The following is a 23,363-nucleotide window of genomic DNA, read 5'->3' as shown; positions in this document are numbered from 1 at the left end:
GGATGCCCAACACCAATTTCCCCTTTCTCCCCATTCTGCTCTCTCTTCACCTGATTTCTCCCCACTTATCCCCTCTATCTCTTCTTTCACCCAGTTCCTTGTTTTTCAAGACATGGTTTCTCTGTGTTCCAATAGCTGTCCTTGAACTTACAGACCAGGCTAACCTCTGCCTCCCAAGTCTTGGGATTAAAAGTGTGCTCCACCATGCCCAACCCCATTTGTTAAATTTTTTTATCTGCCTGTTTGTTTATATTTTATCAAATTATCAAAATTTTTGTGTTTAGCAACATGCTACATGCATTTCTCATATCAATTAAAAGCCTTGCTAAATGGACGTCCAAGCATCAAGCACTCAAATTTATCTTTCTTTCCCCATCTTTTTCAGCACAATGGAGAATTTACAGTCTGTCTCAGTGATGTCTTACTGACGTGGAAATACCTCTTACATGAGAAACTGAACTTGCCCATTGAAAGTATGAAAGTGGTTGACCACTATGAAGACATTAAGAATACATATGATGATTTCTTGAAGAACAGTAATATGCTAGATCTGATTGATGTTTATAAAAAATGTAGCACCTTGACTTCTAATTGTGAGAATAACATGATGTCCTCTGTAAGTATTCTAAAAAATAATTCTATTTTAATCAAATTAAAGTTCAGCTAAATTACTTTTATTTTAAACTGTAGAGTTACTAGTCTTAGAAATATGGTGGAAGGCAGAAAAAATAGTCTTTATTTACAGTACTAAAGTACTGGGTAAACAGAAAAGATATGATGAGTTGATATTTTTGCTTTGTAAATCATGTTAAAAATGGAAAATTTAGCTACTTAAAGGCTAGTTTTTGAGAAAAAAAAAATCTCTTTATGTAGCCTTGGATGTAGTGGACTCTCTTTGTAGACCAGGCTAGCCTTGAACTCATAAAGATCCACCTGTCTCTGCCTCCCCAAGTGCTGGGATTACAGGTGTGTGCCACTGCTCCCTGTTAGTTTTTACACAAAAGAAATATTTTTGTTGGGCTTGTGGTACTGTTCTTTGGTATAAGAACATTTTTCTTAATAGATAAAAATTTGGCAAAGAAATAAGTTCCAAATGCCAGATTTCTTTTGAATTAGATCAAAGATTTCCTGTCTACAACTTTTTTCGTTTTTGTTGAATGTACATCTGTTTATTTGGTACATCTATGAGTTCGAGGCCAGCCTGGTCTACAAAGTCAGTCCAGGACTAAGGCTACACAGAGAAACCCTGTCTCTTGTCATGTATTACTATTAGAGGATAAAATGATATAATATCTATGAGATAACAGACTTCTGTGCGTAAACATTTACCTTTAATAGGGTATAAGTTTAAAAGCCATAGTATATCTTAGATTTGTTTATATTAGAATTGATGAACTATTTTAGAATCTATTTGTTATGTAAAGGTTTTAGTTTTGGAGTATTGAAAATACTACTTTCTGTGTGCCAATAAAGTATTAAGTAAATGCTGGTAATGACTGAATATAGCTGGAGTTAGGAGGAAATATTTATTGTCTTTTGTGAAATACTAAGCTCTTTTCATGTGATAATTGGGAATAGTATATAAATTCAGTATAATGGAAATCTCTACTATAAAAATGTGTTTAGAGGGCTGGAGAGATGGCTCAGTGGTTAAGAGAATGCTGCTCTTCTAGAAGACCCGAGTTCAGTTCCCAGCACCCCCATGGCAGCTCACACAACCATGTCTAGTGGAATCTGATTTCCTCTTCTGGTGTGCATGAGAATAGAACACTCATGAACATAAAATAAAAACAAATATTTTTAAAAAATGTGTTTAGAGGAAGTAGAAGTTCATTTCACGTAGAAGACCCACGTGATTCTCACTTAAAGGTCACAGGGCTGTTGGAGTTGCAACAGTACAGTGGTGCTCATTGCAGGAGGCGGTAGGACTGGGGAATGGCATTCTCCTTTTAAGGGAAAAACTTTGTGCTTCAGTCTAGTTGCTTAAAGCTTAGTGGAGGGTGTGTAGAGAATATAGTCTTTATGCAGAGTAGTCACGTGCCAGGGTGGAGGCAAATCTTCTGTTAGTAAGTAGGAAAGGGAGAGCAGATATGGGGTAGCTTGTTGCCTTTACTTCATTGGCACGTCATGCAGACCTTTGCCCTACTATAACTTGTTCAAGTATACATTCACATGTGGTCCTCTGTGTCCTTGAAAGAAGATTTCTTTCTTGCTTATAGGGCTGGTTTTTGACTCGCCCCCATACAGCTAATATCTAGAGCTAATTATATGTAAGCACTGAGTTGCAGGAACTCTTGGGCAGACTGTTTTCATCCCATTCTTCCCCCTGCTTAGGGGGAGTGGGTCCCCTAACACATGTCCTCATTGAGTAAATGGGACAGGTAAAGGTTGCTCGTCAGGCCGTCTATGTGGAAGATTGTCTGCAAGGGTCAGCAGGGTTCTGCAGAGCGCCAAAAATTAAACTGAAGCTGCCAAGGTGCTAGTTTGTGAGCAAAACTCTGGAATTCTAACAACTTGGTCTCAGACACTAATGTTTTCTCAAGGAAACAACAATTGTACAGCAAAACTTACCTGTGGTTGACTTCTCAAAAGCACATTAAATGTAACCCTAATTAATTTGTGCTTTCTTTAAAGTTACATATCAGAATATCCCAAATAGTTCTGATCCTTCATGCTCTTGAATCTTCATGGTCGTAATAGAGCTGCTTTGTTTCTTGTGTGCTGTAGTTTAATGCACAGATTATCGGGAGTTAAGATAGACAAAGGTGAGGTAGACCTGGAAACATGGTAATTTGAACCTTACTTCCTAGATTACAATTCTTCTCCATCTGGGAGCATACAAGGCTTTGGGTTTTAACTGGAATATCAAGGAGAGAGATTTGGAGTAGAGTTGGGTTTCACATGAAAAGAACTTCAAGTGTCTAGACCACCAAGGACCTATGGCCAGTAGAAACATCCATCTCAGAAGAACTTAGGCACAGAGATCTGTGGACGCTCGGTGACAGATCAGCAGATGTTATCTGTGCCTGGCAGGGTTCTCTGTCTCCCTCTCTAACCAAGAAGTCATTCTATTGCTTCCTGTTGGCATGGAGACAAGCGGGACGATTTCCTTGGCCAGAGAGCGAAAAGTCAACTGGCGACATATTCACAACAAAAGAGGGCTGTTAAGGGGAGAATAACATCTTAAATACACAGAAATTCACAGATAACACGCGAGCAGCACAAGACTTGCTGGATCTTACCTAACAAAGACACGCTTGCTGGGGATGCCGTGTGGTGACGTAGGGGTGGATGTTAGGGCACGTGCTCCAACTGTCGCGGCTGCAAGGAGAGGGCCCCAGACGCAGCTTCCTTCGTTGAACTCCGGCCGGCGAGAGAGCTCTTTCCCCTGATGGGCCCACGCTTAAGAAAACTCACAGAACACAGGACTCCTGAGGAAGCTACCCTTAGCTGTCGCCAGAGACCTGTAGGAGATGCCCTGAGCCTTTGTGAACGGAGGGTGGAAGATGGACTCCTAACACCTTCATACCTTTCCAAAGACGTCCTCGTTCCTGAGACAGAGGTCAGCACCACAGCTACCTCTCGGAAAAGGAAGCCCAGGCGGCCCTGTAAGCAGTTAAGGCCCTGCCAGGACCTCTCAGCTCCGGGGGAAGATCCCTCCGTGTTATCTTCACTGGTTGAACATCCACCACAGAAGCGACAGTCTCTCACAGCCATGTCTCGGAACTCACCATTGCCCAAGATTCTCCACAAGACCCGCAGGGGAAAGCGAGACCCCACGAAGCGGGCAGCTGTCATGGAGCGAGTGAGGCAGTGGGAAAGTCGCCTGCTCCAGAATCTTGAGGAAGCCGCGCAGCACCACCTCACCATTGAAACCGAGAAAAAGAAACCAGTGACCCAGCTTAATGCAGAAGACCAGCCAGAAGCCTCCTCTGAGGTCCACACAGGGCACAGACATTTGTTCTTTTGGACACATAGCCACTAAATATAAAGCTGGCATCACCCTTACAAATGTTTGTACCACCCACTTTATCCTTAAAAAAAAAAAAAAAAAAGCTCTTTGATTGTAAAACCGTAAGCACCATTACTTTCCAGCACCCTCCCCCACTTTCTCCTGTTTTACCCCACCCCTTCTTCAGGTGCAGGGAGGAGCGTGTGTGCAGGTAAAAAGCTAGTTGCTAGAGTGGAAACCAGCACAGCTACTGCGTGAAACTGGAAATTGACTTGGGAAAGCAGTCTATTATATGCCAAGGGCATGTAAGGTCTAGGTTGTTCCAAGAGGCAGGTGAGGAGGATAATTTTTAAGCTTCAGGTTGGGTGGAAAGTATTTCTTCTTCTAGTTTGTGTCAGAATAAGAGGCATTGTTTTGGAGGGTTACCAACGTTCAGAAAATCAGGAAATCTGCCAATGAATTAGATGCAGGCCGACAGCGGTGGTCAGTGGGATCCTTCCATATTTCATCCACCCCAGTTCTGCGTGTGGGAGGAATTTACTGTGTAAGATGGCTCAGCATTTATAACTTTTATAAACTTCCTCCTGTGTGAACAGGGTATTCAGTTGGCTCAGTTTTTTCCTTGTAATTACTAATAGCTGATAAAAAAACAACAAAAAATATGTTACAAAAATGATGTCTGCTACCTTTTCAAATAAAACATGAAAATATAAAGAAACACAAAAACTTACTATGTAATGTTCCCAAATAAAGCCTCCTAATTTTTATGAAAAATAAGCTGTTTTCATGATAATTTGGAAAAAATAATGAGGAAAGATTTCCCAGTACAACAGGCATATTGACATAAAAATTAGTATCCTAAGAAGTGGTAAATTTAAAGACCTTAGAGAACTTGACATGAAGATGCTAGTAGTTTCTCCAGAAGGGAAAATACCTGAGGGTATAACTAGTCTATTTGTCATAGTCAATAGTACTGCGAGCTGAAGAGAAATTGTAGTCTGCTGATGATCAGTTTTAAGTTCTAGGATGTGTGGATGAAAAGATACATATGTAGATATGACTTGATAAATATTATAAGATTCCTTAGTTAGGGGTTGGAGAGATGGTTCAGTGGTTAAGAGCACTGTCCGCTCTTCCAAAGGACCTGGGTTCAATTCACAGCACCCACATGGCAATTCACAACTGTCACTCCACTTCCAAGGTATCTGACACCTTCACACTAATGCACATAAAAAAAAATTTTAAAAAGATTCCTTAGTTATAATTTATTATTGAATTATAATTTGTTATTTAATAAAAGATTAATTAAATGATAATTGCTTATCATTCAGTTTAAAAGGACCTCTGAGAATATGCTGAAGTACATAAAGACACTGTTGTGCTCATTTGTAACTGTCTTTGCACTGGAACGCCCCTGACACTTGGTGTTCTGTTTCCTATTCTTTTATTATGCCATATATCGCCTACAGATTCAACTACGGGATTTTCTGTCTGGCACAGAGTGTGCAGTAAATGACGAAACTAGCCCTCATATACCAGCATCCCCAGTGACATGCAACCGGAGCGATGAGCAGGTACTGATAACACTGTCAGCCAGCTAAAGCAGCATGTGGTCCATACGTCTGCTGGCTCGTTGGGGTTATTGTTTTGTTTATCTTCATTTCCCCAAGTTTTTAAGTTGTTTAAAATAAAGCTGAATTTGCAAAGGATAATGCATTGGGATTGATAAGGATGTCATTCTAACTGCATCCTCATGTTTGGGCCACGGTAACCAACCAGCACCGAGCAAACACAGGTACAGCTAAAAGTGACAGAGACACTTTCAGTTTCAGGTTGTCAGGTCTGTCTGTCTGTCTGTCTATCTATCATTCTATCTATCTGAAACTTTCTACTATGCAAAGTTGACACCTGCTGTTTCAGATGACTGGTTCTTAAGCCGATGTGTTCCATAACTGATGATGTTCTTTCGGTGTATGCACTGTGCATACCACTCAAAATTAGTACCATGTTCAGGTTTGTCCAAATGAGGTTTATCCTTAGCTGAAGATTATGCTAGATACCTATTACCTCAACTCACCACAAGTTAATATTTATGAAAGTGTCTGTTTAATAGAAACACCATTGATGAGAGTTTAGAATGTTGGCAAAGTCAGTAAAATTTATTGAAGTATTTTGAAATCCTACCTTTCATGGCGGTCTATGCCGATAAACTTAACACACTTGGTGAATCCCTCTTTCCGTTTTTCGGGAAACATTGCTGAGGTAGATTCTTCTGAAAGCCTATGCTAAGCAGATTGCACTTTAAAGAACACATTCTGTCATCAACTCCAACTACATGCTTACTTGCTTCCTAGATTTAATAATGTACCTGATTTTTTTCCTATGTCTCCTTTTTTGTCTTAAGGATTAAATCCTGTGCCATATGCCTGAAATTCCTCAGTATGTGTTTCCTGACAATAAAGAATAAATACAATGTCTGATGTCTCCACATGTTCCTAAAATAGTTATGTGTCTCTGTTGATTGTTTTAATGTTAAAATTAGGATTCCCTAATTTTATTTTTCTCTCTTTGTCTGCTTAATACTCTCCTGTTCTTTAACTTGTCCCATCTCTAATAAAAAGCTATGTCAAGATTTAGTGTTCAAATTTTCTAGGAAATTCATCATGGCTGATATGGAATCTTTCACTTTGTATCACATTAGGAAATAGAAATTCAGGTTGTTCTGAGCTGGCAGATCTCTAATATAAAAATTAGTTTCCGCTGTGTCATCACCAAAGACTATTAGAAGCTCTTCTGGCACCATTTTAACAGGCCTGTTTCACAGCAACCTTTTACCTAATGGATTCTTTTTAATGCATGCAGTGATTATCCTTGCCTGAATCAATTGTTTCTCAGCAGTTGTAGAACCCTGAGTTTTTAATTTATAATATTTTCATTAAATACTTTCAGTCACCTAAGGCTTTGTCTTGTCTAATGGGGTAAACATAGCTCTAAAGTTGTGAAGGTCATTGCCTAAACCACGTTAGCAATTTAGGAGTTGGTGTGATAGAGCTACATAAGAGGTAAATCAGATAAATGTTTTCTGTTTGCCTTTGTTGTTTATTCAGTGCTCTGAAAGTTATTATATTTTACTGCTAAAATGGAGGGAGCTCCATTAAGGCAGCTCTACTGTCTTTTTTTTCATGTGCCCTATTAGATTTTTTTGAGTATTTTCTTGTTTCTGTTATAAAAATATCCCAGTGCTACCATGAATGTTTCCTGTCCAGAATACCAGGTGTGTGTGTGTGTGTGTGTGTGTGTGTGTGTGTGTGTGTGTGTGTGTGTGTGTGTGTGTGTGTGTGAGAGAGAGAGAGAGAGAGAGAGAGAGAGAGAGAGAGAGAGAGAGAGAGAGATATTTGTCTTCTCTTTGTTTTTTGCTCTTGTCTGCGTGCAGCTCCCACCATCTCTTTTTTAATGAAAAAGTTAGCTCTGTAAAACCGATGAAGGCTTCTTTTGACGCTCTGAACAGCTGAGCGAGAGCCAGTCGTTCCACACAGTAAGTGTGCTTCCCAACTTTTCAGACTGACCCCAACTTTCAGGAAGTGAAAGAAATTGGCAGAAGAGCCAGTCTGAAGACGACACTGTGGAGGCGTTCCCACTGTGGTGGGGGAATACCATCTCTGACACACTACCAAAGCCAGTTTTAGGGATCAAGCCCTAGCAGGTGTCTGCTTTTAAGGGAATTCAATGTTGATAGTGGAAGGGGAAAGAAAACATAAAAATGAATACTCTCACACCACGAGGAACTTGTGCCAAGTGAGAGTCAGGAGGAAGTGTCAGTGCTAGCAGGAAGTCTGCATCAGGCTAGCCTTGGAAACATTCTATTAGGAGCATGTCCTCCCTCTGCCACGTGTAGTGTCTGTGTTCTTGCACATAGCTTAAAACAAAACACACAGCGTACACTGGCGCGCACACCCATACCAGTAAGAACAGACTCTGCTGTTTATAAAACGATGTAAAAAAAAATACCTTTTTATACTGTACAGCCACCAAAAGTAGAGTTATCAAAGATGCACACACTTCACTTGGCATCTCCAGAACCTGCATCCAGCTGTGCGGACTCGGTTTTGGCGTGTTGATGCTCTGCAGAGCTGCTGTCATACTTGCTGACATCAGCTTCCCGGCCTTCACTTTGGATACTTTGTCTCCTTTCTAGGGACCTTTTTGGGCTTGTGCCTGACAAGGTGCTTTTAGAAATCAGTATGCTTAAAATTCTAAAGTAACTTTTGGAGATGCAGTCTTACAAAGATATATTCTGATTTTTTTTGTTTTTTGCTTTTCAAGACAGGGTTTCTCTCTGTGCAGCTTTGGCTGTCCTGGACTCACAGAGATCCACCTGCCTCTGCCTCCCTGAGTGTTGGAATCACAGGTGTACACACGGTGTCGGGCTGGGATATTCTGATTACCAAACACATTTACTAATGGCACACCACAAATCTTCATATGGAACAGTGAGATGAGTTTAAGAAATGTTCTTTATTTTCTTATTTTACCCCATTGTCCTCCCTAACTATTGCTTTAGAAATGCCGAGGGAACAAAGTGGAATATATGAAAAAGTTCCCTTACCGGGTGTTTAAGCAAATCAGAAATTCTACCACCATATTAGTTCTAGTCCGATGTTTTGTCATTATGTACAAGCATTTATGTGTTAGCGAGGAATATTTTTAGCAAGGAAAGCAAGAACTTTTTTTTCATTTAAAAATTCTCACTTCAAATTCAGATTGGTTATTTGTATCTCAGTAAGGATTGGAGGAGAATAAGTGTGACACAGTTTAGAAATTAAGCAGAAATGTCCAGCTCCCAGAAACTGTAAGTGATATGGCCAGAATGTATTAAGTAAATAAAACAATGCACTCACTTTGGTGTCTTGCTACAGCTTTAGTCTGGTAGATTTTTGTTCAATTTAGGTTCTTTCTCTCTGGATGTCATGTAGGCTCAATTTTCTTAGCAAACATATTTTATTATGAACTTATTAACTGAGAGTACCTCACTTATAACCTGACTAACCTAAACAATGGGAAAAGGAGATTAAAGACTACAATAATGAAGCCGTAAGGATATCAGCTCCGAGGAACGATTCTCCTGGCATAATCAGCAATGCCATGACTGTTTCTATGGACTGCTTTTCCAAAGACCCTTTTAAAAACCCACTCGCACATACAAGGGCACAGAAACCGTAACTGCCGTGTTATCTGACCGTAATGAGAGAGGGGTACAGGCCCAGCTGCAGACAGAGCTTAAAGAAGCCCTCCACGTGAGGACGCCAAGATCCTTTCCCCAGTGTTTGCCCAGCAGCACTGATCAGAGAAATGGAGTTTGTAAGCCTTAAAGAGCAAGTTGTAGGTGTGTAAGCTTATGTGCATGTGTATGTGTGTATATATATTATATAATATACTTTGATCAAATCTATCTCCTATCCCTTCTCATCCAGTTCCTCCTATCCCCCATTTCTACTTTTCCTTTTCAACTTTGTATGTTAGATATATTGTCTCTATATATGTATATATACATGCACATATACATATATATAGCTATATATGTGTAATGCATGTAAATCCACTGAGCAGTGCCGGCTGTATGAGCATGGGTATAGGACCATCTACTGGGGCCTGAGGAGCCTTTTAGGGGCTGCATCCCTGAAGACAACTTACTCTCTCCTCTCAAGCAGCTAACGGTCGTGTCTCAGCTAGGGCGGGCCTCGCATGAGAGTGCCTTGCGCTTAGAGCTTATACTCTTGATAGAAGGCTGCCCTCGTCTATTGTGGTGTGCCTCCTTTCAACCAAGCAGGCAGCTTTAGGAGGCACACACATGCTGCGGTAGGGAGGAAGGGCCAGCTAGCTGGATCAGCTGAGGCACCCCTGATGCACAGTGCGTGAACATTTATTACACCCGGGTTCCCTTACCTCTGTCTTGGGGTTTATCTTTGGGCTTTGCATTCTTTTTGTTTGTTTGTTTGTTTTTGTTTTGTTTTGTTTTGTTTGAGACAGGGTTTCTCTGTGTAGCCTTGGATGTCATAGACTCATTGTGTAGACCAGGCTGGCCTTGAACTCACATCGATCTGCCTGCCTCTGCCTCCCAAGTGCTGGGATTAAAGGTGTGAGCCACCTCGCCCAGCTGGGCTTTGCTTTCTTGTACTTTGTGAAATTTTTTTTCTTTCTTTCTTTTGGTTGCTATTTGTTTTTGAAAAGGGCTACTATGTAATCCTAACTTTGAACGTTATGTAAGCTAGACCTGCCTCAAAGTTAGAGATCTGTTTGACTATCTCCTGAATGCTGGGATTAAAGGCATGTGCCACTGCCTGGCCCTACTTTTGTTAATAGTTTATCTAAAGTCTATAATTTCAGTAACCTTTTCGTATCCTATGTAGCCTTTTGTTGAATTTGCTTAATTTTTGTTTTTGTGAGGCAGGGTTTCACGCTGTAGCTCAGGCTGTCCAGGAACTCATTATGTAGTTCAAGCTGCCCTGCAGTGCTCAGATATCCTCCTGCCTTAGACCACCATGTGCTGGGAATTACAGATTTGAGCCACCAAGCAAAGTGGGCACTGTCTAAGGGTTTGTTTTTTAAATTAATAATGACTGTTTCTCATTTAAACAATCCAAAGGCTTGCTGTCTTTAAATTTCTTTTGAAATATATGCTAACTTGGGATCTGCTCACTATTTACCTGAAGTTTCCTAATGAGTTCATCGTTATCTATCGGAAGCACATTATATAATATGTGCTTCAAACCATTTTAATGTGGTTAGGCAGAACAGACACGTATTAGTTAAAATAATTTCTGTTTATTCTCTGGCGATTTTATATACGCTCTCTGCATTACGGTCCTGTTGCTGTGAAGAGATAGTATGACTATGGTAGCTTACAGGAGAAATGTTTAGTGGGAACTTAATTAACGTTTCTCATTGTCAGAGGGTGAGTCCATTGCCGTCATGGCAGGGAGCATGCCAGTAGGCAGGCATGGTGCTGAGAGCTTGTATGTTAGGACAGCAATCAGGAGGCAGAGAGAGCCCAGGGCAGTGCTGTGGGCCACGCCTCTAGTGACACACCTCCAACAAGACCACACCTTCTAATTCTTTCAGAATGTTTCTATCAACTGGGGACCAAACATTCAAATATATAGGCCGGGGGTGCGGATGGGTTGAGGTGGGGCTCTCATATACTTTTATAATATTCATTCCTACTCTCCTCTCTTAACCTCCAACTCCATCTAGAATCTTTCTTCTCCTCAATACATCCTGCTCCTAATTTCATGCATTAAAAAAAAAGCCTAATGAGTTTAATTGTGGTTGGATGCCTGGACATAGTGCATGGTTATTTACCAGGGTCTGTGCTTCTGAAGGGAAATAGCTCGTCTGACCCTAGCAGTCATCAATTGCCAATAGTTCCTTAGCAAGGGGTGGTATGTGTTCCTCCTTCATGCATCCGGGAACGTTGCGCTGTGCAGGTTTTGTGGACATAACTGCAGCTCCTGTCAGCTCATGTATGTAATATCTGTCCCTTGTCCGGAGGATAGTGTTTCACATTTTTGCCCTGCTCTCTGGTTTTTACAGTCTTTCTGTACCCTCTTCCTTGGATGTTCCCTGAGCTTTGGGAAGGACTGGGATGGCGGCTGATAGAGATGTCTCATTTGGGGAGGAGCACTCACTCAGTCTTAGTATTTTGATCAGCTCTGAGTCTTTTCATTAACTGTTGTTCCTTACAAAGAGACATTTCTGTGCCTTAGGCTGAGAGCAGTACCAGAGTATGCACACAAACACAAATATTTGGAGGGTAGTGTGATAACATGGCACTATAAACATGTAGTACAGCAGTGATAGATATCTCCCCACCTCTCTTGGCCCCGTAACCTCCCTAGTCACAGGCTTTTGGGCAGATTTATAATATCAGGCATCAATTCCCTTCTGTATATGAGTCGCAAAAATCAGTCAGAAAGTGTCTGGTTACATTCATAACATTCAAACCACTACTGTATCTGTGGGCACATTTTGCCTTGCATGTCAGTATTGTAGCATGCACACTGCTAGGTAAGACCTTTGACAACCTTTCCCTGCTAAGTAGCTTGCACAGCACCTTCTGGAACTATGAAACGTAGCAAGTAGGCTGGTTTGAATTTGATTACTCTATGCCCTGCCACCAAAGTGTGTTGTGTTTTCAGCAGTAGGGTCTGATAGGTAGTTCTGATAGGCAACCAGGAACAGCAGGGGTAGTCTGTATTGCTTTTGGAGTATTGGGGTCTCTTTGGCCAACAGTCCATAGGGAGGTATTCTATCTCTTAAACTGGGCTAAGAAAACTTAAATAAAATACTTTGAATTTGGAGATGACACATTACTGGGGCTTCAGATTTACGGTGTTATTGGAGCATGTATAAATTTCTTGATTTGACTATGAATTGAGCTCAGCACTTGCAAATCTGTTATCTGAGGAGATGGTCTAGAAGATTCTGAGTGTACTACATGAGAGCTAGAAGTAGAAACAAACAATTCCAGAGCTATAGGTGGCAGCCACAGTTGAAGGGAACACAAAGGAGTCAGTCCTTCAGAGGAGTTCAGTTCTGCTGGGATCTAAGTTTTGTTTATTTGTTTCTTTCCTCCCCCCCCCCCCCTTGAATATGCTATTGGTGTCAAATCTAAGTTCTCTGCCCAATCCTATGTTTTCTTAAAAAAGTTGTACAACTGTATTTACATTTATGAGTTTGAGCTAACTTTCATAAAAGGCGTGAGCTTTTGGTTGAGATTCATTTGTTTTCATATGAATATTGGAGACCTCTTGCCCCAGTCTCAAGAATGGAGCACCCTCTGTTTTCTACTTATGTTGCTGCTTCTGGGTCCTTTTCAAATCCTACCGAGCTGGGTAGCTGTGTCTTTGCTAACACCTCTCTATCTTGATTATTCGAATGGTGTAGAAACTCTTGAGATTTGTTCACACATGTAATATGTTTTTATACGGCTTACATATTTCGTAGTCGGTCAGTTAATGCCAACACCCTCTAAGTGCCATTGTTTTCTTAACATCTGTTTTATTCATTTTGATCTTTAATTATTTGATAATGTTAAAGTTGTTATCAAAATGACTCAAAAACTTAAGTATTTAACTTTAGCGCTGTATCTGCTTTACAGTGGGATAGGTTCTGGAAACTATATCGTTGGCGGTTACTTTCTAGCAAGTTTATGCAGAGGAGTAAGGTAAAAGCCTCACCAGAAAGGCCTTGATGAACTGTCTTTGATGTCATTTTCCAGGAGTTAGCATTCAGTAAGAATGCTGGTTATCCAGCTTGTTCCCAGTTTGTCTGCCTGTTCTTTTTGCCTAAAGAACGGGAAGCAGTGTTGTGATCCCACGAGTCTGTGCATTCTGACTGCGTATGAAAAAGAGGTTCAGAACAACTGCCATAAAGAAAATAACGGAATACTTTACCGTACAGGTGTGGCTACTGGCAAAGACCATTTTCTTTTCCTATTTGAGCCTGCTAGTGAATTCAAGGAATGACCTGGCCCTGGCTCATATTCTCAACATCCCTGACCGAGGACTGGGAAGAGAGGCCTTCACCAGCCTGAAGCATGCTGCTCGAGAGAAACAATTGTCTATGTTTTTGGTATGGATGCTTACATTTTTAGGACTTGTAATTATAATGAAACAATTTTTAAGTAGGTTGTTATGTTTTATCTTCATATTTGAAAATCTATTGACTTTTTTTTCATGTTTAGCAAGGGAGAATTTCTCTTAAGCAGTATTTTCTACAAATATATTCTACAGACTGTTTGCCCAAGTAAATACATGTATAGTTTTCCTCTTCTTTTCTCCTTCCTTCTTCCTTTACTTTGCGGGGCTTTGCTCTGTGGCTAAGCTGACCACAGCTTCTCGGTCCTCTTGTCTCTGTTTAAGTGCTGGCTTACGAGCATGTGTTACTGTGCCTGGCTTTCATAGCCTCTTCTTGAATGAGTATTTCCAAGGGCAAATTCTTCAGACATAGCATACGTGCTGCTGGTTTACATGTTGCGTATCTGTGCAGTAAGAGCTTTGAGAAGTCTCTCAGCAAAGCGATTTTTTATGTCTCATAAGCAGTTAACCTTGTTACTTCATCTGTTTTTCCTCAAGCTGTTTGACCAGCAATCTTTCCCACAGATTAATTTCATAATGTGCCTTTTAGAGGATAGTTTGGAAGATACTGCTTTTGGAACATTTTATCTTTTTGTTGGAGATGTTCTTGGATAAAGCTATCACATACATATTTTTATCGGTGTAAAGACAGCTCTCTGAACTGCTTATCCTGGAATGTGAAAACTTGCTGGAATCTAGTGATTATCTTGTACAAATCATGTCTCATAGCAAAGCAAAATAAAGGTTTGGGCCCATTTAAAACAACAGAGTAGTTAACATTGAAAATGAATTTCTTTTATATAATGGTTTCAATAGCCAATCATCCATATAAATCAAACTATACTCATTATTAAAATCTGCACAGTCAATGGTCTGCTCTTAAGAATATGAATTTAAACTGGGCATTGTGGCACACACCTTTAATCCCAGCACTCGGGAGGCAGAAGTAGAGGATCGCTGTGAGTTCGAGGTCAGTCTGGTCTACAAAGTGAATCCAGGACAGCCAAGGCTACACAGAGAAACCCTGTCTCTAAAAACAAAACAAACAAAAACTCCCACCCACCCACCAAACAAACAAAACAAAACCAAAGAATACAAATATGTTCTTTTTTCCCTTGCTTTGTCATTTGAATTAGCACCTCAGTCTTCCCTTGCAGCGTTAGTCTCTCCAACTAGTGCACAAACTCCATATGGCACTTACTCTTGTGATTATTTGCTCCTCAAAGAGTGACATGCCCCGTGAAATGTGCTTCACTGTAGCTGTGTGCCTAGGGTTATATAAATGGACCCAGCCTCATTATATTATAGTTTAACCTTCAAAATCATTAAAATTGCTACATCCGTTTTCATTCACAGATGGCCACGTCATTTGTTAGAGCGTTAGAGCTTGGAGGGAAAGGCTATGCGCCGTCACCGGCAGATCCTTTATGGGCACATGCCAAAGGGCTGTCTGACTTCATTCATTTCATCGGCAAGTTAGAGGAAATCCTCGGAGAGATACCCAGTCCAAGGTAATGACGTACAAAGTATAAATGTTTGCTGTTAATCTCTTTCTAAAAGTTTACAGAACCAGAGGCGGGAATGAAGGTGATATGGAAATCACCAAGCACCAGAGCAAATCTTAGGTAGAAGGAATGAAATACCAAAATGAGTAAATCATAACGACACGCCATGGTACTGTGTTTGTGTGTGGTGTGAGTGTGTGTGTGTGTGTCTGTCTCTCTGTGTGTGTCTGTAACTGTCTCTCTCTGTGTCTGTCTGTGACTGTGTGTGACTGTCTCTGTGTGTCTGTGACTGTGTGTGTGTGTGTGTGTGTGCAACTCTCTCTCTCTCTTGTGTGTGTGTGTGTGTGTGTGTGTGTGTGTGTGTGTGTGAAAACCAAAGGATTTGTTCCAGCTGAGTTTTGTTAGTGAAGATGGTTATTATTTACCTTTATCTGGAAGAAACAGTTTCAGAGCTGGAGATGACCAAGTAATTCGTTAAAGTGTACTCTTAGCAGTAAAGGAAACCACCACCAAGAGTGAGGAGGGAGAGTGAAAAGAGTGAATTCCATACTCTGGGTTTTGCTGTTTTTCATTTTCTTACATCTGCAAGTCTCTGCTTTATTTAGGTTTTGTTTTATGTGACATTAGAGACAATCATTCTTTTTAAATCAGAGAGGCTTGCATTAATAATATACATATGTTAGATGTTCAGTTTATAGTATTTTGTGGGCTGGAGTAGATTGTCCCTACTAGCAGTTGTGGATGGCTGCCATTTTGGTTGGTGAGCCATAGGGCTGTTCAAGTAAATGTAACTGATACTTACTAACCCTTTTGCCCTGGACATTGTTTTAAACTCTTCTGTGTAGATTGCTACTTGGTCAGTATAGAGCCTTATGTGGTAGACAGTGTGTTATCCTCAGTTCAGAGATGAAGACACTGAAGCCCGGGATCAAGCAGTTCACCCCGATTACACCACCACAAGCACCAGAGCTCGGACTTGAATTAGTCCAGTTCCTGATGGACAATCTGTCATCTTGTTCTGAGGACCTTCTTTCCATTTCAACAATCAGATTCTGTATTTCTTTTCTTTTCTTTCTTTAACATATGTGTGTGCCTGTGTGGATAGGGAGCGCCCAGGTATACCACGACATGGGAATGGAGGTCAGAGACAACCTACAGGAGTTGGTTCTCTCCTACCATGCGGGTCCCAGGGATCGAACTCAAGTTGTCGCGTTTGGCAGCAAGCACCTTTATCCACTGAGCCATCTTGCCAGCCCACATTCCGTATTTTTTACGAATTATGTTCTGAATTGTGATGTATCACCTTATATGGATATCTATCACATAAGAGCAGCAAGGTGGCTGCTTACACTGCATTACCCAGGAAGCACAGTAAAAAGGAAGTGAGGCCAGCATCTAAAGCCTCCAGACGCCCCCACTGAACCACTTCAGAAACGTTTTGCTACCTTCCCAAGCAGCTCTACCAGGCAGGAGCCGGGTTCAAACATGAGCCTAAGGGGGCCATTTCACATTCTAAACACCTGCTGTCTACATTTGTTTCCTATTTATTTTTCATCAATCAAGCTTGACAAATTCTGTGTTAATATTAGTCCATCTACCAATTCATCATTTGCCCTTGAAGACATTGCTCCTGCAGAGTCTCCCTCACTGTCTGCTCTATACCTTTGCCTGCTAGGCCTTCCTCGGAGTGGTCACTAGAAAGCTGTATCAGCACCTTGTAAATTTTCTTTGCCTCTGCCCTGCTCCCTGGACCCCATGGCTTTACTTTTCATTGGTAAGCTTTACTTTGCTCAGATAGCTTCTTAAAAGCAAACCCTTGGACAAGTGAGATGGGCCAGCAGGTAAAGGCATTTGCCGCAAAAACCTGATGACTAAGTTGATTCCTGCATCTTACAGTAGGAGAGAATCAACTCCTGACAGTTGTCCTCTGTCTGCAACATGCCATGCATGCCACTGCCTGCCCCTCCACCCTACCCCCACAATAATAAGAATAAAGGAAGAAGAATAAATAAAAGCAAGCAGAAAACAAACACCTTTAGTCACATAGTTGACTTTATTTGGTTTTGTCATATTTTATCTAGGATTATTAATCATATTTAAAATGTGCATGATGACTCAAACTTGTTCAAAGCACTTGGGAAGTTGAGCCAAGAAAATTGCCTTGACTTCAAGGCAAGCCAGGGCTCTAGTGTGAGACCATCCCTCAGGGGTGAGAAGAAAAGCTAGAAGAAAAGAATAAAATCTTTATCAGCCTCTAGATGGTGCTTGTTTATCTAAGGATTTTCTTTCTTTCTTTCTTTCTTTCTTTCTTTCTTTCTTTCTTTCTTTCTGGTTTGGCTTTTATTTTTCCCTCTGTTAGAGTATTCTCAGAAGGTATGGCAATTCCAACTGTCTTTTCTTGCTCACAAGTGAGGCCCTGTAAAGCTGAGCAGCAGCCCGGTTGTTAGGACTCAACTCTGCACATGTCAGATACTTTCTTAGGATCTTTCCACATTTTTTCCCCAGATTCATCCTTTAGTCTCTGAACACTGTAATTCTGGCCTGTGATGGGCTTGTAGATGCTGAGCTCATAGCTCAGTAAGTAAAATTTTACTCTCTTTACTTTCAACCTGCTGCCCCAGGGTCTGGGTCCTGCCCAGCCTACTCTTCTGAGTGATCCCGCCTTTGACATGGAAGACGGGATATAGGATGTAAGTGCTCCATATGACACTCAAGTTCTCAACATTCCTTGCTTGGGCCATCTGCAGCGTCTTCAGGTTCTAAGGGTCCCACTGGTGTTCCTTTATTTTCTATAAACAGTGAGTGACTTGGACTTATTTTTTTGGGGGGGGTGGGGGTTATGGGTAGTTAATGCTTGTCTATCTGCTTTCTGTATTTCCATACTTTGATGAAATGTTTCTGCTATTACTAATATTGTCTTCTACTTTTCTTTTTCTGTATGTATTTTAAAAATCTGGTTTGCTCTTTTTTTTTTTTTTTTTTTTTTTTTTTTTTGACTTCGGTAAGGCTTAGGAAGAAAGCTAAGATAAATTTGTACATTCAGTTCAACAAATCTGTTAAATTTTTCATGGACTGTCTCTGATGGGAAAATTGACTAATGGTTAGAAATGTATTTCTTTTACAGGAAGCTAGAATGAAAGAATATATTTCTTCAACTTAGCAACATTTATTTGAAGTATTCAGTTTGGTCGTAATGAATAATTAATTACCTCATCTTGTGCGGAAGACACCAGTGAAGTGGGTATCTAAATAGTATCTTCAAGTGGGAGTCCACTTAAACAATTTTGTTTTCAGCTAGGTTCGGTGGCACATGCCTGTAATCCCAGTACTTGGAAAGGCAGAGGTAGATAGATCTATTTGAGTTCCAGGCCAGCCAGGTCTACAAAGTGAGTCCAGGACAGCCAAGGCTACCCAGAGAAACCGTGACTCGAAAAATAAAACAAACGCCCAAACAAACAAAAGACAATTTTGTTTTCGTCTTTTTAAATTGTAAGTATATGTTAATTTTATAATTCAAAGTGGTAAAACTATCAAAAACTAAAAACATACCCTACTTCTGCAGTATTTGGTGGAAGAGATACAGTGAGAAGGACCTAGGTTGACTGGTTTGTGGAAGCTTGTCATAAAGGCGTTAGGACGGCATGCCTGGAAAAATGTTACATTGCGCTCGATCTAAAGGATAAACTTGCAGTGAGCCAGCTGTGGAGTTATGGATAGCTTAGTGGGCTTTTGCTGCATTGCTTATGCATTTTATCTTACAGTTTTACACTTTTTCTTGCCTAGTACTTTAGCCATAGTCTTATAAGGATAGGAAGAAGAAGAAGAAGAAGAAGAAGAAGAAGAAGAAGAAGAAGAAGAAGAAGAAGAAGAAGAAGAAGAAGAAGAAGAAGAAGAAACAAAACAAAAAACCAACCAACCAAAAAAAAAAAAACCCTCAAGCTATGTTTTCTGTTCCAGTTCCTTTTCCATCTTTTTGCTCAGATTCATGAAAACTAGTGTTCTTTATTTCCCTCCTTCTCTATTTTCTATCTTGATACATTTCTTCCTGAGCAGTAAGTGTCCTAAGAGCTTGTCTTTGCTAACATGGCAGCCATAGCACAGTTTCTGAGGCAGAGCAGAGGGTAATTTGCTGATACCCTTGAGCGGCTCACACTGTTGCCATCCCTACTCTTCTCTCGATGATGTGCTCTGGCAGCTACTACCATCTGCAGTGTTGTGATTCCTCGTTTTTGCTCACTTTTTAGAACTTCTTCTCGTAGCATCTGTGATGCCATGCTGTCATTTTCTTCCTCTCTAACGTCCTCTGTGTAAATTCTTCCCAGTCTGGTCTTTGGTGAAACCCAACTTCAGCACCGAGCTTCCAAGACATCTTCAGTCATCTCTGAGACGGTGCCTCAAAGTAGCTCAAATTTAACACACAGCAAGAATTAATTTTCATCTTTCTCTGAAAGCTACTTGCCACCTTAGTGGATTCACCTCTCCTCCCTCCAGTTAACCAAGTATAAGTCTTACATATCTGTAAGTCTCTGACTTAGCTTGCCTTAAACAAAACAAAACAAAACAAAACAACAGAATAAAGCAAGAGACATTTTTACCTCTTCTCTTGTCTTCGCTTCCTGTAATTACTACCTTATTTCTAGTTTTTGTTGCCTGTATCAGTCCTCATCCTTGCTTACCTGGTTTTTTTCGCCTGAGCTGTTCATTCCTCCTCCAGTCCTGTGTTGCTCTGTCCTGTCCTTGCACCAGTGTCAGTGTGATCCCTCTGAAATGGCTTTTGATAGCACTGTGATTAAAGACCTTCAAGATTCCATGCTAGGTACAGGATGAAGCCTCAGGAGTCTTGGCCCATATGCACAACTGTGTGTAATCTGACTCCTCCTTTTCCCTCCGGTTTCTTTATCCTCTTTGTTCCTCCACCTGATAACTTAAGAGATAAAGATATATTTAACTATTGTATCTGATTTCAAGTTTGTGCTTATCCTATAAAGGAAACATTGTGATATCCATGGAGTCTAAGGAAGAATGAAGATAGGTAGAGAGGAAAAAAGGGGGAAATGGAAAAATGCAATCTGATGCTCATTGTCCTCTGCCAGCTCTTCATGAGGCCATTTTAGCTAAGCTGGCTGCATTTCTGAACTTTGCCAGTAGGTGCCACCATAAAAATGCTTGCTATACTTTTACCTGAAAATATCTTGGAAGCTTCAGTGTTTATCAATCAGTTAGATTCTGTTGTTAAGAACTTCAAAATGCTGTACTTCAAGTTTACTATACAGCTTTTTAATGAATAAATATCTGCGTTATGTATTGGACTAAATATATAGTTATAGAATATTAATTTGGCTAAAAATTACCTGTTTCATGTATTGCTAATTATTATTTTGTTTGAAAATACTTCAGAAGTGTTTTGATACTGCTTATATACCTTTATCATATTTATTTTTAAAGATATTAAAGCAAATAGTTATCAAATTCTTGACTACATAATGGCAAAGCTCAATACTTTATTTAGCAAAATGAAGAGTAACCAATTGCATAAAGTATTTAGTCGTATTATTGCTTAGTATTTTCTTCCAGCCACTTTATTTTTTAATTGTGATTTTCCATTTTCATTGCCAGCAACACTGTATCTTCTGCCCAGGGACTGTAGTGTGATGGAATTGGGAGCTACAGTTGGTCTTAAGTTGTTTTTTAAGTTCTTTAAATTGTTCTTTAAGTTATTCTTTTAATGTTTATCTAAATTAGCAAAAATTATTTTGAGATTAACTCATTCTTTTTTTTTTAAATAACTCATTCTTCCTTCCACTTTTCCACTCAAGTGCCCTCTACACTTTTAGTATCATTCTATGCCCTCAAAAGCTTTTATTCATCTTGTAAACCAGTGTGTGGCACAGATGGCTTGGAGTACTGGGTTAACAACCCCTGGAACTTTGAGGTTCTAAAAGTAGCAACTTGAATTAAGCTACCAAACCGGCACTAGAAAGTATAATGGTTGGCTTTACTAGGAAATATATGAATTAGTCATGGTAGCAGTATTTAGAATGTTTGCTGGTAGCCAAAGTTCTAGCCTTGGCAAGCAGTTAGAATAAGTCTTATAAATCTTTTGCTAGCTACAATTCTGGCAGCAAATTACATCATCTTGAGAATTCAGCAGTTTTGTTCTCATAGAAAGAATGAGGGCGATGGGGAGGACAAATGGTTAATTTTTCCTAATATTATTTGAAAATTTTAATTTTTATAATTTGCACCTAAGACATTCTTTCACATTTTATTATCCTTAATATTTCCACTAAAATGATTTGATGATTTATTTGTACCTTTAATAAACATATGTAACTGACCTAGCTACTTCAATAAAAGGATAAATTTAAAAACTACTCAGAAGACCCTCTTTAATAAAAACGATTTTTATCAGGCCAGCAACCTCACCCAATATTACCTTATTGACATAGGTCTTGCGAACTGTAGCTACTGTGCTAAAATTTCCCCATTACTATTTGCATTACAAGTTAGAGGGCTACTTAACATGGGGTGGGATGAGGACTCATGTGGGTATAATATGCATAGCATTTCACAGCCACAAGAACAAGTATAGTTCAGTTAGGGGAAAGCCAACCGAAATTGGAATCGTACAAACATTTAGCTTAAAATATTGATAGAAAACATAAAATAGCTATATATGCACATAATGTGTTCTATAGCTGTCAGAGTTTTTTAAATAGTCATCCTTAATAGTCCTAATCAAGTATTATGATTAACTAATACTAGTTTTATTCCAAAAGGGCCCATTACACATCTGTCAGTTTTAGTACTGTAATGGCTAGCCTGCAAGTCATTAAGCATGCATCATCTAAAGAAAAATAAATCACTGTCCTTTATGTATAGCAGCAGTAGCTTGTCACTACCAACCCACATTATCACATCACAGAAGTCTGAGTGATAGAATGACTTGAGAGCATTTGTAATGTATTGTAAACAATTTTGACAAATGAATGAAACCAAAGTACTTTACAGAATTTACTATCGAAACCCTTTCAGAGAGTAATTCCCAGAAAAAGCAGAAAGTGCCAAACTGCCAACTATGGATTAGTTTTGGCTACATTTCATCCAGTTTGTCTGTTCTCTTAGGAGAAATACAAGTTTAAAGTAACAGCTGAAAAGAAAGTTCTCAGGTAAGTGAAGAGACTCCTAGAACCAGCCTAGACTTCTGATTACAGAAATACAACAGACATTCCCCAGAATGACCCTTTCATTGACACAAATTAATAGCACTGGATAGATTTTAATTATTTTACCTACCTTTTATATTTCTTGCCTTACTGATTTGAATTGTCCATAAAATACTGTGCTTGAGAAGAATTGATGACAGCAGGAACTCTCATCTGAATCTTACATTGAATGCTAAAACATTTTATAATCGCTAGGCTTTCATAGGAACCCTCCTCATCCTTAGGTCATCTTTATGCTGAGGGATCGTCCCTGTAGGTGATTATATGCTCCTGCAAGACCTGCAATTTGAGCTGTCCCAGTACTGTCCCATAGTATTGTTAGTGGCTATTCAAACGGAAGTTTTTCTGGGTTGGAGAGATGGTTCAGTGGGTAAAATGCTTATCATGCAAGCCTGAGTACCTGAATTTGATGCCCAGCCTGGTGCAGTAAAGTACACCAGTAATTACAGAGCTAGGAAGGGGAAGACAGCAGATCCCTGGGACTCACCGGCCAACTGCCAAGGCCTACTAGTCAAGGTCCAGATGCCAGTGAGACCTGGCCTCAAAATATGAGGTGGACAGCTCCTCAGGCAGTTGATCTCTGGATCCCATACACATTTCTACAACACACACACACACACACACACACACACACACACACACACACACAGAGAGAGAGAGAGAGAGAGAGAGAGAGAGAGAGAGAGAGAGAGAGAGAGAGAGAGAGAGAGAGAGAATAGAATAGAATCCACCTGGTCTTCTATTTGACTTGCTCCATTTTTTACTTGTCCCTCTGACTTTTCTTCACCTGATTCTTAGCCTGTATTTTTATTATTTTTGCTCAATGAGATGTCTACCCCAAGTATGGACCATGATAATGTAAATTCAACCTCCTATGTACTACTATATTGCATTGGAGTATGAGTAATAAAGAATAACATTTTCTACAGTTAAAACCTTTAGCTTTGGCACACCCATTCCTAGGACTGTGATCAGAGGTGCTCAGAATGTACAGCATTGAGCATCCCATCATAGACTTTCTGACAATACAGCCTCTAACAAAACT

At 40.0% G+C, this 23,363-nt stretch overlaps 1 protein-coding gene across 1 annotated transcript in view; it reads left to right on the top strand.

Moving 5' to 3' along the window:
• Parpbp (PARP1 binding protein) overlaps positions 1-23,363 on the top strand; it is a 58,722-nt gene that overhangs the window by 19,094 nt on the left and 16,265 nt on the right. Inside the window, exons 3-6 of the mRNA XM_051139774.1 lie at positions 386-616; positions 5,422-5,526; positions 13,412-13,582; positions 14,944-15,098. Of these exons, the coding sequence (XP_050995731.1) occupies positions 386-616; positions 5,422-5,526; positions 13,412-13,582; positions 14,944-15,098 (662 nt within the window). The remainder of the gene's footprint in view (positions 1-385; positions 617-5,421; positions 5,527-13,411; positions 13,583-14,943; positions 15,099-23,363) is intronic.

Source organism: Acomys russatus, chromosome 31 (genome assembly GCF_903995435.1).
Source record: "Acomys russatus chromosome 31, mAcoRus1.1, whole genome shotgun sequence".
NCBI lineage: Eukaryota > Metazoa > Chordata > Mammalia > Rodentia > Muridae > Acomys > Acomys russatus.
This window is presented reverse-complemented; position numbering and strand designations above follow the sequence as displayed.